The following is a 14,200-nucleotide window of genomic DNA, read 5'->3' on the forward strand; positions in this document are numbered from 1 at the left end:
TCTGTTTCCTAATTAAAGCCACAAAAGAGCTGAGACACTACTCACAACCCACCCAAGTGTACTGTAGAAAACACTACAAGGCATGACTTCAGAATTGAAAATCATATCCTCCAAACAAGCTTTAAACTGGATAGGTGTTTTTAAACAAAGCAGAACAAAATATGAGGAAACAAAGAAAAAGAAAAAAAGAACACTAAAAACACCACCCTGCCTGACCAGTGGATGGTTACTCTCCCAGATCTAAGGCAGTCTTAGCAGCTGGCTTCTCCTGTTCCTGCTCCAAGTCAGCAGAACAGATTCTATATCCAGTTCATCTTAACAGTCAGAGGGTATAGCCACACCCGAGGGATTCCTAGACCTTGATGATTATTTTTCATGTTTAAAGAGTTGGGAGTAATGTCTCCCAACTTGTCACTGACACTTCTCTCTTCAAAATCTAACAAACCACTCTTGGGGGCATCAGGCACCTGCCCCTGTCCACCTCAGCCGTGATACTGTATTAAATCACTGAATATGAAACACAGAAACACAAACAATAGTTTGGATTTGTTTCTTTAAAAATGACATTTGTATTAAAAATCTTAAAATGAAGAGACAATGATTAACCGCGTGTATGGAATTAGAAATTACAAATTGTTAGAATTCTCTTGGTACATCACAACAGTAAAATTTTGCTCTGTGCTTCTGGAGGAACACCCTAAAACAGAAAACCAAAAATTAAAAAAAATTATATAAAAGGGGAGCTAAATACCTGAACATTGGAACAAAATGAAGCAAAAAATTAAAAAAAAAAAAAAAATAACCCATTGCATTACAAGTAAATTACATTTTAAAGGCTGGAAAGAATAAAGAATTCACTGAACAACAGGCCCTATTGTCCTGGATCCTTCAGGAAGATTATTAAAAGTAAACTGGGAAGTAGTTTGGGGGAGGAATAACAGATTCTGGGATCTGGTGGGAAGTTCACAGGTTGGCACCGGCTGGAACAGCTGAGTTTTGAAGGCACTCTGCAGACACAGGGGTGCTGGGGGCCCTGAATCACATTGCGAAGTTTCTGTACTGTAGTTTAAAGAGCTAGCCATCAAAACCATGTATGGCCAACCAATACGAACAAAAAGCTAAATCTAAAAAAACACACACACAACAGTACACACAAAAATGTGCAGATCTGTAACATTTTTTTTTCACAGCTGATAAAAAAAAAATACTACCGTTCTCCCCCAGACTCCCCTTTGATACAGTAGGTAAACAAAATAGATTTTTCCCCCCCACAAATTATCAGCAGACACTTTCTGGCACCCCACACTGTATTGGCATCAGTGTTAACAGTCCCAGTTCAGATGTGCAATACTTCAGATTGGATACACTGTAACAAGAATCCAACTTTGCATAGACATCCTCAGAATCGAAATCAGTCACGGGGTTGCCTTTCCAAGCTGGCAGAAAAGGAACCCGATCTTAATTTCCAGCTACTCCTGGAAAACAAGGAAAAAACAAAAGTTTCTTCCTCTCCTCCTGCTCCTTCATTTGGTTCTCCCGGACTTCCTTCCGTGTTTTTGAAACTTGGAACTAAAAAAAACGGTTGTTGACAGAAAAACAAAAACAAAAAATCCCCCCTTTTCCACCTTCTCCCCGTCCTCTTCCGCCCCCACCCCATTTCTCTTTTTTTTTTCCAGACTGAAACTTTCGCCTGCCGGTGTCAAGCCGCCAATACAGGGCCCCACGGGCTGCTTCAATGGGGAAATATGCGTCAACCAAAATCAATGAGAAACGTACATGCTGCAAAGATCCACATTTCCACCGAGACTCGGATGGTCATGACGGGACAACCCCTCGGAAACCGGGGAGAGGCGGGGGACGCGACCACCGCGGCCAGTCGGGCGCCAAGAACCCCCAGCCGATGCAAAGTCATCTCCAATCTCAAAGCAAGAAGAGAAATCACATTTAGAAGAGTCGGGTGCGTTTGGCTTTTGTGCGCAGAGCGCGGCTGTCGCGCGGCAGCCGCGGGCGCCTCAGAGGATCACGCAGGCCGAGCAGCAGCCCTCATCGCCGTTGGGCTGCGCCGCGTAGTTCATCTGCCGCACGATCTCGGCGAACAGCTCGTCCACCGAGGCTTTGTTTTTGGCCGAAGTCTCCATGAAGGGGCAGCTCCACTCCTCCGCCAGGGCCTTGCCCTCGCCGAATGAAACCTCGCGCTCGCCCTCCAGGTCCACCTTGTTGCCCACGAGAATCATGGGCACGCGCTCGTACCGCTTCACGCGGATGATCTGGTCCCGCATGGGCTTGATGTCCTGGAAGCTCTGCTGGTTAACAAGACTATACACGAGGATGAAGCCCTGGCCATTTTTGATGTACAGGTCCCGCATGGATGCGAACTGCTCTGTGCCTGCCGTGTCCAAGATCTCCAGCACCGACGGCGATGAGTCCACCTCAATCTCTTTGCGGTAGAAGTCCTCGATGGTGGGGTCATACTTCTCGATGAAGGAGCCGGTCACGAATTGCACCGTGAGCGCGGACTTGCCCACGCCGCCCGAGCCCAGCACCACCACTTTGTACTCTCTCATGGCTCCGTCGGCGTTCTCGCTGCGCCTGCCACGGCCCCGTCGGGGCTGCGCACCGGAGGAAAGCTGGGCTTGGTGGCTGGACTTCTCTGTCCTCAGCTATGCAGGAAAAACTCAGGAGATGACCGAGGAACGCAGGACGCGGAAATCACCAAGCGGGGGCCGAGCGCCGGGCCGGCCGGCGCGGCGGCGAGTCCCTGCAGCGCGGGTCCGGGGCCCCGGGGCAGCCCACGGCGGCGGCGGCAGCAGCCTGGGCGGCGGATCGGGAGGACAATGCCGGCAGCCGGTGCTAGGCGAGGGCTGCAGCTTCTCTCCGCAGCAGCCCAGGAAGGCGAGGAGGAGGCGGCGGCGGCGGGCTGCGGAGGCGGCTGCTAATTGCGCGCCGGGCCGGGACGCGCGTGGCATGAGTCCCCGCAGAGCGTGCGCCCACCGCCGCGGCCCTTAGAGCTCTCTCCCGCAGCCTCCGCGGGGCGAGGGCTTCCTACTCGCCGCGCGCAGCCCGCCCGCCCCGCCCTGGCGAGCATGCCCAGTGCGCCGCTGCCGGCCCCGCCCGCCGGATCCCCGGCTCCTGGTTTTCCGGGGAGCCGGACGGGGGTGGGGTTGTAGGCGGAGCTAGTGATTTGATTCAAGACTAGCGGATTCGGGATAGGCACTAGTATAGGAGCCGGAGAAATGTGTGGGGGTGTATGGGTGTTAAGAGACTGGTTGGGACAGTTCGAGGGAGGACGAAGGCCACGTTCCCTCGCCGACCTGGCTTTAGTGCATAGGAATCCCGGCTCTATGAGAAGAGGACGGGCGCCGTGGACCACCCCGGGAACAGGCTGGTCTCTTGCCGCTCCTTTTATCCAAAGCTTGTGGACTCCACTCCCCGAGCCCCCGGCGGGTGTGCGTCCCGAAGGCCGAGATCCAAAGAAACATTTTCTTCTATGGGAGGAGCATTTCTCCACACTCTAGACGTGGCCCTTTCTACCCAGCCTTCTCTGGCGGACTCTCCTCGCACTTCATCCTTCAGACAAAGAAAACAGGAACATTCGGCCTGAAACCTGTCCGCATGAGGGAATGGGCAGCCTCTACTGATCAGGGCGGTCTCCAGGCTGGGACTCAGAAGGCCCCACCCACCTCCCCACTCGGCTAGGGCCAAAACCCGGGGAGTGAATCACAACCCGATCCACAATCAGCCCGGGTGCCGGTAGCTAGTCAGGGCATGCTCAGTGGGCGGAGTAGGTTTGGGGGTTTGGAAGTAGGAAGCTTGTGCCCTGCACACCCACGCTCCAGCTCAAATTACCTCTCCCAGACTCAGGACCCATTGGTCCTGGGGCGCAAATCTCACACCCTCGAATGTTCTTCCATTGGCTACTGCCAAGGTTTTATCAATTTGGGCTGCTTCATTGGCTAAAAAGTAGCCTCCGCTCATGATTGGTTATTTATAGAGATTGAGTTGAGAGGCGGAGGCACAGCTGTTCTTTCTCTGCTTTCCCCCGCCCCCTTCCTCCCACTTCCCCAACCTAGTCGTTTTGAAGCTAAAAGTGAAAAAAATAAAAGGAATTTAGGCGGAGAGCTCAGAGCTAAATATAGTCCTTTGTTGGTGTTTTCAAGTCTGACTTCTCGGTGCCCAGTCACGACTGTCCGTTAAAGGGAGCTGGTTACAGTTCTTGGTCCTCAAGAAATGGCAAAGTTTCCAAGGTGGTTTTTTTTTTAATTTTCCCCAGGGAGGGGGAGGGGCTAGGATGTGGAAATGGGCCACACTGAATTCAGCTCACCCGGTGGGGTGGGGGAATGCCCAGGCTTGCCTTTGGTAAACATCTTTGCTTTGGGGCGGGCATTCGCTAAACTGGGCTTGGCTCCTACTCACAGGAGCTACCAGCGAGATGCCTTGGCTTGTTCCAGGTCTCTCCTTTTTCGCGCAGGAGAGATGTCAAGACCTGTCAAAAGACTAAGTTATGATAGCGTGAGCCCCAGGGTTTAGGGGTGGGCGGGGACCGAGCTTCATCAACCCTGGCTTGGTATCCTGTCGACGCCACTTCTCACTGGTTTAACCATCTGCATTGGAGGGATAAAAGAAATGGTGTGCTAATGCTTGGTTTCAGTGCCTTGGTCCCGTTGTGACTCAGGGCCGCGTTGCCAGTTAACCTTCTTTGAACCTCTAGCTATAGCTCATAGAATGCACAGCTGCAACTTAAAGTCCTGGCCATGGGACCCAATGGGTCCTGGGCAGCAGCCCATGCCTGGGTGGGCGGAGCCCATTCCTGCTCCTGGCTCCGCTATTTAGTGGAGAGAGGGGTTATCAGAGTGCTTCGCTAGTTAACCCTTATATAATTCTCCAGAAACCTTTCAAGGCAAACTCACCTAATATAGCTGGAGCGAACCTCGCATTTACCCAGTTTAATGTTTGCCAGGTGTTTTACATGTGCTATCTTGTTTACTCCTCATAAAAATAGTAATTATACCTATTTTAAAAATGAGGAAACTGAGATCCTAAGATGTCGCCTAACTGGCATAACCGGCATGAAATTTCACAGCATAAGTGGTCACGCTGGGATCCTGACCCAGGTGTTTGGGTGCAGAATCTGGTCTTGTAACTATTAGGAATGCTATTTTCTAACAAGAAAGTTTCCAGATTGTACCCTTTCTTAGGTTGACTTTTGAGGTAGTATGAACAGACTGGCTCTTAAGCCCAAGCTAGAGGGACCTATGTCCACCCTCTGACTCTTCTGACAGTGCCCCTTCCCACAGGGTTAAGGGGCTAGAACCCACGTCCAGACCATGCCCCAGGTGGTCAGAATTCTGGAATCCCCTCCCTAAATAGTACCAAACCCTCTTCTAGGATCTTCTTGGATCTCTGAACTCACCCCTGTGTGCAGGAATGGGTCTTTGTTGGAGTGCGGGTGGTGCTTGGACCCATGAACTAAGGAGTGCCCTCCCAGGCACTATGGGCCCCCACTTAACTGCAGAAAGAGGGGTGCCTTCCAGTCAGCTTTCTCTTCCCTGCCACTTTCCAGCCTGGCTCTTGGAGAAGTCTAAGAATTTGTGATTCACACCTGACCACCCAGGTCTTTCAAAGAAGTATTTGTCAAGGTGGGAGGACATATCATATTTTAACACTTGTGTTATCTTGATTTTAGGGCTTCTCTGGTGGCTCAGATGGTAAAGCATCTGCCTGCAATGCGGGAGACTCAGGTTCGATCCTGGGTCAGGAAGATCCCCTGGAGAAGGAAATGGCAGCCCACTCTAGTTGCCTGGAAAATCCCATTAATGGAGGAGGCTGGTAGGCTACAGTCCATGGGGTCACAAAGAGTCGGTCACAGCTGAGCGACTTCACTTATCTTGATTTATAACTGATATAACTAGAGTAATGCTACCTGGGCCTCTGTCCTCTAGCCCACAGAAATTAGGTGTGGTTCTGAGTACGATATAGTAGAAAATACTTTGTCCTTATGGGCAAGGTGTCTAATCTCAAGTATTACTTATCAATTATTTTGTGAGACCTTGGGCAAGCCCCTCAAGTTGCTCCTGACCTTAGTTTCTCTATCTCTAAAGTGGTGATAATAAAGTTTGCCCCACCCACCGGGCTACCCAAGGAACTTTGGAGAGTATCTGATGACCAAATGCTCCATTTTACATCACAGCCACTGAGCAGAATTAGAACCCTGGAGTCCTGGCTGCCCCTTTTCAAGGTGCCAGCCTATACTCAGGGATAATAATTAGCAAATAATGGATGGAAATATGCTTTTAAAGCTGCAGTGCACCATATATTCATGACAATTACAACCCAGGTGTCTTGACAGCCGTATCTAGAAGAGACCATCTTCAGGATTCTGGATAGTTATGCAGATGGGTATTTTTGAATCTTGGTGGCCTCTCTGGTACCAAAGAATTGCCACACTTTGAATCTTTCCCATTAAGGATTCTTTGATAATAATTTTTATTACACTCAGATAGTCTCCCTCAGAAAGATTTCCACTGGGGCTTTGTGATTCAAAATGAAGTAATGATTGAAATTACTGACGCACAAATTTTTAAAGTGGATCAGTTCTTCCTGTGAAATTTGTTAGGAGTCTTTATGTACCTTCCTTATGGTATAATCCTGTGTCATATCTAATTATCCTGTACCATAATCATTTACATGTTTGTATTGTGTCACTGTGTGAATTCCTTGAGGTCAGAGTCCATATATGGCTTATCTTTGGAGCCACCTCTGTCCTTCCCCCAGTAAGAGTGCCTACACAGGAGTCCCTCAATTAACTATTTATGGGTATATGAATGGCATTTTATCCCTTTCCCAAACTCTCTTTGTGGTAAAAGATATACTAATTCTTGGTGAGACAAAACACTTCCTGTATCCTTAGAAAACTGTAAAATACTAATGTTTCAGTCTCCCTGAGTCTTAAAGATGCTGGAGTGATAAAGTCTACCCTTATATGGATGGAAACACTGCCAATGCTGTCTGGTGTGGTTCTGAGTATTTGGGAAAAACTACCAAAGCACCCAGTAGATAAACTCTTACTCTGAAGATATTAAATGTTTGTGCAGATAACACACAAAAGACACCTCTAGAAAACGATCTGAAGTAAAGGCTAACAGATTAAGAACTACTTAATCTTTGGTATTGACTATTATATACCCGGTGATCCCTGCCTGGCCTTGCTCACACAGTGAGCTTCTGTGACACTGGTTTTGGGCCTTCAAAGAATTAAGAGGGTTTGCTACAACATGAATCTTCTAAGTCCTCCAGAAAATAAGTACCCATTTGTCCTCTTCATTTATACAAAGTGGAGGTTTATTTCATCATGTTCATAGTTTTAGCTGGCTTGACCTGTAGATAAATAATTCTTTTAAAAAATTCTAATTTTGAAAATATCAGGAGTTGAGAGTGACCATGTATCATTATTTTAAAGGGATGTTGCTGTAAGACTGACTGTGCCTTTCAGAGTTCTCAGTAAATATTTGTTAAGTACCTGAACATGTTATAACCAGGCACCCACAAGCAGGCTTAAGATGTTTTATTTTATCAGTGGTCTTTAAAAAATAATCACTAGTTATGCCCCTAAAAATATTCATTAGTCAGCCAAACCATCATCATTTCATACTCTTCATATTGCACTTTAGGCAGCCAACTTGTAAGAACAATGGTTTATATTCCTTGTAATGAGATTTTATATCTTAAAAAATGTTCTAAAATTCTAGCATGGTAATTAAAGAGAGACAAATGTATGCCTGATTTTATAATTTCACTGTTTGCCCCTTATGTGTACTCTGATTGGATTTTTTTCTCCTCTTAAAGTTATTTTTCATAGGAAAATGTAGGTGAGTTAAATTTTTAAAATAATCTCTTAAAATCAGTCAAGCTTTTTACAAACTTTTTGATAGGCCCAAATAAAGAAATAGAAAAATCAAAATTACTATCATCTCAAGGCTATCAGATTAGAATTAAATATGATTTCACCATATATGTTAATGTACTGTGTTATTTTTGATAATAAAAACCACTCATAACTCCATAAAAATGTTATCCTGGGCTGAAGTGTTACACAAACATAGGCAACTACCACACAACTTGAGTTCTATCATAGACTCTTACTAATGGTTTGGTCTACTGTTGTTATTTTACATGATTTTTCTTAAAAGAAAAATCTTTTCTAAGCTAAATGACCTGACCTTTTCTATAGAGTCTGAGACTTGCCTGAGACGCTGATCTGTAGAGAAAAGAACAAAATGGGCTTAGAGCACCACTTTTATGTGATGAATATATTCTCACTCAAGGGAAATTTTAAATTGATTTCATTGATCCTATTTTTCATAGTTGAAACCACAGTTACACAATATTCTGGCATTCCACAGAAACAAATACAGCAGGAATAGAAGCAATGCCTTAGATCCATTTAAAAAGTGCTTTCTTCTCGTAAAATTGTCATTATATGCAGATGATATGATACTATATACAGAAAAACTTAAAGACTCCATACAAAAACTATTAGAACTAATAAATGAATTCAGCAAGGAAGCAGGATACAAGATTAACATATAGGAATTAACTGTATTTCTTTACACCACAATGAAATATCCAATAGAATGCAAAAAAAAAAAAAAAAGCTTCCCTGGTGGCTCAGAGGTTAAAGTGTTTGCCTTTAATGCGGGAGACCCGGGTTCGATCCCTGGGTAGGGAAGATCCCCTGGAGAAGGAAATGGCAACCCACTCCAACATTCTTGCCTGGAGAATCCCATGTACAGAGAAACCTGGTGGGCTACAGTCCATGGGGTCGCAAAGAGTCGGACATGACTGAGTGATTTCACTTACTTACTTACTTTAAAATTATATCCCCAGAAATAAAACACTTAGGAATAAACCTGACCAAGGATGTGAAAGATTTATATGCTGACAACTATAAAACATGTATAAAGGAAACAATATTATTCAAAGAAATGGAAAGATATTCCATGCTTTTGGATTGGAAGAATTGATATTGTTAAAATAGTCATTCTATCCAAAGCAATCTACAAATGTAATATAATCCCTATCAAATTACACATGACATTTTTCATAGTGGTAGAACAAATAATTCTATTACTATGGAACATGAAAGACCCAGGATTGCCAAGGGTTAGTGAAGAACAAGCAAGCAAGAAGCATAAACTTCCCAGACTTCAGACAGTACTACAAAGCTACAGTAATCAAAACATTGTAGCACTGGCACAAAATCAGATATATGGGTCTACAGAACAGAATAGAGAGACCGAAATAAACCCATACACCTGCAGGCAAGACTTCATACTCCAAGCCAGGTATCAATAGTACGGGAACCATGAACTTCCAAATGTTCAAGCTGGATTTAGAAAAGGCACAGAACTCCCGTATTCTTGCCTGGAGAATCCCATGGACAGAGAAGCCTGGCAGGCTACATTCCATGGAGTCACAATAGTCGGACATGGCTTAGTGACTAAACCACAAAAAAAAAAAAAAAAGAAAGAAAAGGCACAGAAACCAGAGATCAAATTGCCAACATCCACTGGATCATCGAAAAAGCAAGAGAGTTCCAGAAAAACATCTGCTTTACTGACTGTGCCAAAGCCTTTGACTGTGTGGATCACAACAAACTGTGGAAAATTCTTCAAGAGATGGGAATACCAGACCACCTCACCTGCCTCCTGAGAAATCTGTATGCAAGTCAAGAAGCAACATGTCCAGTTAGAACTGGACATGGAAGAACAGACTAGTTCCAACTTGGGAAAGGAGTACGTCAAGGCTGTATATTGTCACCCTGCTTATTTAACTTCTATGTAGAGTACATCATGAGAAATGCTGGGCTGGATGAAGCACAAGCTGGAATCAAGACTACCGGGAGAAATATCAATAACCTCAGATATGCAGAAAGCGAAGAGGAACTAAAGAGCCTCTTGATGAAAATGAAAGAGGATAGTGAAAAAGCTAGGCTAAAACTGAACATTCAAAAAACTAAGATCATGGCATCCAGTCCCATCACTTCATGGCAAATAGATGGGGAAACAGTGGAAACAGTGACAGACTTTTTTTTTGCGGGGGAGGGGGCTCCAAAATCACTGCTGATGGTGACTGCAGCCATGAAATTAAAAGAAGCTTGCTCCTTGGAAGAAAAGCTAGATAGCATATTAAAAAGCAGAGGCATTACTTTGCCAACAAAGGTTTGTCTAGTCAAAACTATGGTTTTTCCAGTAGTCATGAATGGATGTGAGAGTTGGACTATAAGGAAGGCTGAGTGCCAAAGAATTGATGCTTTTGAACTGTGGAGTTGGAGAAGACTTTTGAGAATTCCTTGGATTGCAAGGAGATAAAACCATTCAATCCTAATGGAAATCAGTCCTGAATATTCATTGGAAGGACTGATGGTGAAGCTGAAACTCCAATACTTTGGGCACCTAATGCGAAGAACTGACTCATTGGGAAAGACCCTGATGCTGGGAGATTGAAGGCAGGAGAAGGGGCTAACAGAGGATGAGACTGTTGAATGGCATCACCGACTTGATGGGCATGAGTTTGAGCAAGCTCTAGTAATTGGTGATGGACAGAGAAGCCTGGAGTCTGCAGTCCATGGGGTCACAAAGAGTGCCAAACAACTGAGTGACTAAAACAAACTGAACCTACAGTCAATTAATCCTCACCAAAGAGGCAAGAATATACAATAGGGAAAGGACCGTCTCTTTAGCAAGTGGTACTGGGAAGTTGGACAGCGAGATATAAATCAATGAAGTCAGACCACACCCTCTCACCATGTACAAAAATAAGCTCAAAATGGCTTGCAGACTTAAACCTAGACATGACATCATCAAACTGCTAGAAGAGATCACAGGCAAAACATTCTCTGATATAAATCATACCAATTTCTTAGTCCCTGAAGGCAATAGAAATAAAAAGAAAAATAAACAAATGGGACCTAATCAAACTTAACAAGCTTTTTCACAGCAAAGGAAACCATAATTGGGAGAACATATTTGCAAATTATGCAACAGACAAGGGTTTAATTTCCAAAATATACCAACAACTCATACAACAACAACAACAAACAACCAATCCAAAAAGAGCAGAAGACCTAAACAAACATTTTTCCAAAGAAGAAATATAGATGGCTAATAGGCACATGAATAGATGCTCAATACCACTAATTATTAAAAAAATGCAAATCAAGACTACAACAAGGTACCACTTCACACTGGTCAGGATGGCAATCATGAAAAAGTCTACAGATGACAAATGCTGAAGAGGGTATGGAGAAAATGGACCCTTGCTACACTGTTGGTGGGACTGTAAGCTGGTTCAGCCACTGTGGAGGTTGGAGCTTCCTCAGAAAATCAAAAACAGAATTACCATATGATCCAATAATCCTAATCCTGGACATATATCTAGTCAAGTTCACTTCAGTTGCTCAGTCGTGTCCGACTCTTTGTGACCCCATGAACCACAGCACGCCAGGCCTCCCTGTCCATCACCAACTCCTGGAATCCACCCAAACCCACGTCCATTGAGTTGGTGATGCCATCCAACCATCTCATCCTCTGTCTTCCCCTTCTCCTCCTGCCGTCAATCTTTCCTAGCATCAGGGTCTTTTCCACTGAGTCAGCTCTTCGCATTAGGTGGTCAAAGTACTGGAGTTTCGGCTTCAGCATGTGTCCTTCCAATGAACACCCAGGGCTAATCTCCTTTAGGATGGACTGGTTGGATCTCCTTGCAGTCCAAGGGACTCTCAAGAGTCTTCTCCAATACCACAGTTCAAAAGCATCAATTCTTCTACTCTCAGCTTTCTTTATAGTCCAACTCTCACAACCATACAAAACCACTGGAAAAACCATAGCCTTGACTAGACAGATCTTTGTTGGAAAAGTAGTGTCTCTGCTTTTTAATATGCTGTCTTGGTTGGTCATAACTTTCTTTCCAAGTAGTGTCTTTTAATTTCATGGCTGCAGTCACCATCTGCACTGATTTTGGAGCCCAGAAAAATAAAGTCAGCCACTGTTTCCCCATCTATTTGCCATGAAGTGATGGGACCAGATGCCATGATCTTAGTTTTCTGAATGTTGAGCTTTAAGCCAACTTTGTCACTCTCCTCTTTCACTTTCATCAAGAGGCTTTTGAGTTCCTCTTCACTTTCTGCCATAAGGGTGGTGTCATCTGCATATCTGAGGTGATTGATATTTCTCCCAGCAATCTTGATTCCAGCTTGTGCTTCTTCCAGCCTAGCATTTCTCATGATGTACTCTGCATATAAGTTAAATAAGTAGGATGACAATATACAGCCTTGACATACTCCTTTTCCTATTTGGAACCAGTCTGTTGTTCCATGTCCAGTTCTAACTGTTGCTTCCTGACCTGCATACAGGTTTCTCAGGAGGCAGGTCATGTGGTCTGGTATTCCCATCTCTTTCAGAATTTTCCACAGTTTATTGTGATCCACATAGTCAAAGGCTTTGGCATAGTCAATAAAGCAGAAATAGATGTTTTTCTGGAACTCTCTTGCTTTTCCGATGATCCAGCAGATGTTGGCAATTTGATCTCTGGTTCCTCTGCCTTTTCTAAAACCAGCTTGAACATCTGGAAGTTCACGGTTCATGTATTGCTAAAGCCTGGCTTGGAGAATTTTGAGCATTACTTTATTAGCGTGTGAGATGAGTGCAATTGTACGGTAGTTTGAGCATTCTTTGGCATTGCCTTTCTTAGGGACTGGAATGAAAACTGACCTTTTCCAGTCCTGTGGCCACTGCTGAGTTTTCCAAATTTGCTGGCATATTGAGTGTAGCACTTTCACAGCATCATCTTTCAGGATTTGGAATAGCTCAACTGGAATTCCGTCACCTCCACTAGCCTTGTTTATAGTGATGCTTCCTGAGGCCCACTTGACTTCACATTCCAGGATGTCTGGCTCTAGGTGAGTGTTCACACCATTCTGGTTATCTGGGTCATGAAGATCTTTTTTGTACAGTTCTTCTGTGTATTCTTACCACCTCTTCTTAATATCTTCTGCTTCTGTTAGGTCCCTACCATTTCTCTCCTTTATTGAGCCCATCTTTGCATGAAATGTCCCCTTGGTATCTAATTTTCTTGAAGAGATCTCTAGTCTTGCCCATTCTATTGTTTTCCTCTATTTCAGTCAAAACTATAACTAAAAAAGATACATGCACCCATGTTCACAGCAGCACTATTCACATAACCCAGACATGGAAACAACCTAAATGTCCAACAACAGATGAATAGATAAAGATACATGGTACATATATACAATAAAATACTACTCAGCCATAAAAAAGGACAAAACAATGCTATTTGCAGCAATACGGCTGCAACAAGAGACTGTCACACTACGTGAAATAAGTCAGAGGAAGACAAATACCATATGATAACCCTTATATGTGGAATCTAAAATGAGGCACAAAAGAACCAATCCAGGAAACAGCATCAGGGACATAGAGAACAGACTGGTGGTTGCCATGGGGAAAGAATGAGTGGGAGGTTGGGGTTAGCCGATGTATGCTTTTATATACAGAATAGATAAACAATGAGGTCCTACTGTATAGCACAGAGAACTGTATTTAATAGCCTATGATAACCATAATGGAAAAGATTATAAAAAAATATCTCTCTATAACTGAAAAATTTGCTATACATCAGTAACTAACACTGTAAATCAACCAAAGTTCAATAAAATAATAAAGTTAAAAAAACAAAAGAACTTTCACTTGCTTTTTTGTCACCAACCACAAAATTAAAGGAGTCTCCTTTTCTCTTGCAGGGACAAAAATCCATCATTTCCCCTGATGCTGGAGGAAGCCTATCATTCTTTCTGCAGCAGGGGTTCCAATAAATCCTTCAAACTTTGTGGTTTTGATGGAGACAATGAGAGTCTATATTGAGGCAGAGGAAGCTTCCTCTGTAAATTACCATTAGCTGTCAGGCTTGGTTTAAGGAATCTGCCAAAGGGGTTTCTATTTTTCTTGCAGTTACACTATCTTGTGGTAGAAGGTTTCAGAAAAGGATCTGTGGTGATATCTTAGGAAGATAACACTAGAACTGCAGAATTCAGGCTGTTTAAATGATTTTATGATTATTGTATTTAGTTCTATCGTAGAAGTTTGTTATTCTGAAGATTCTTTTCTTTCTTTGTTTTAAAACTTACATT

The 14,200-nt window shown here is 44.0% G+C and overlaps 1 protein-coding gene across 1 annotated transcript; it reads right to left on the minus strand.

The window, feature by feature from the left end:
• Window positions 1-539: 539 nt before the first annotated feature.
• On the minus strand, window positions 540-2,990 carry RAP2B (RAP2B, member of RAS oncogene family). Its single transcript, XM_061418100.1, has one exon. It carries the CDS (start codon window positions 2,562-2,564, stop codon window positions 2,013-2,015), a length of 552 nt encoding a protein of 183 aa, XP_061274084.1. The 5' UTR covers window positions 2,565-2,990; the 3' UTR covers window positions 540-2,012.
• Between the last annotated feature and the right edge of the window lie 11,210 nt (window positions 2,991-14,200).

This window comes from Bos javanicus, chromosome 1 (genome assembly GCF_032452875.1).
Source record: "Bos javanicus breed banteng chromosome 1, ARS-OSU_banteng_1.0, whole genome shotgun sequence".
Taxonomy (NCBI): domain Eukaryota; kingdom Metazoa; phylum Chordata; class Mammalia; order Artiodactyla; family Bovidae; genus Bos; species Bos javanicus.

Bases quoted from the DNA above. Each gene is read 5' to 3' on its own strand.
- RAP2B (XM_061418100.1), bottom strand. From the start codon at position 2,564: ATGAGAGAGTACAAAGTGGTGGTGCTGGGCTCGGGCGGCGTGGGCAAG.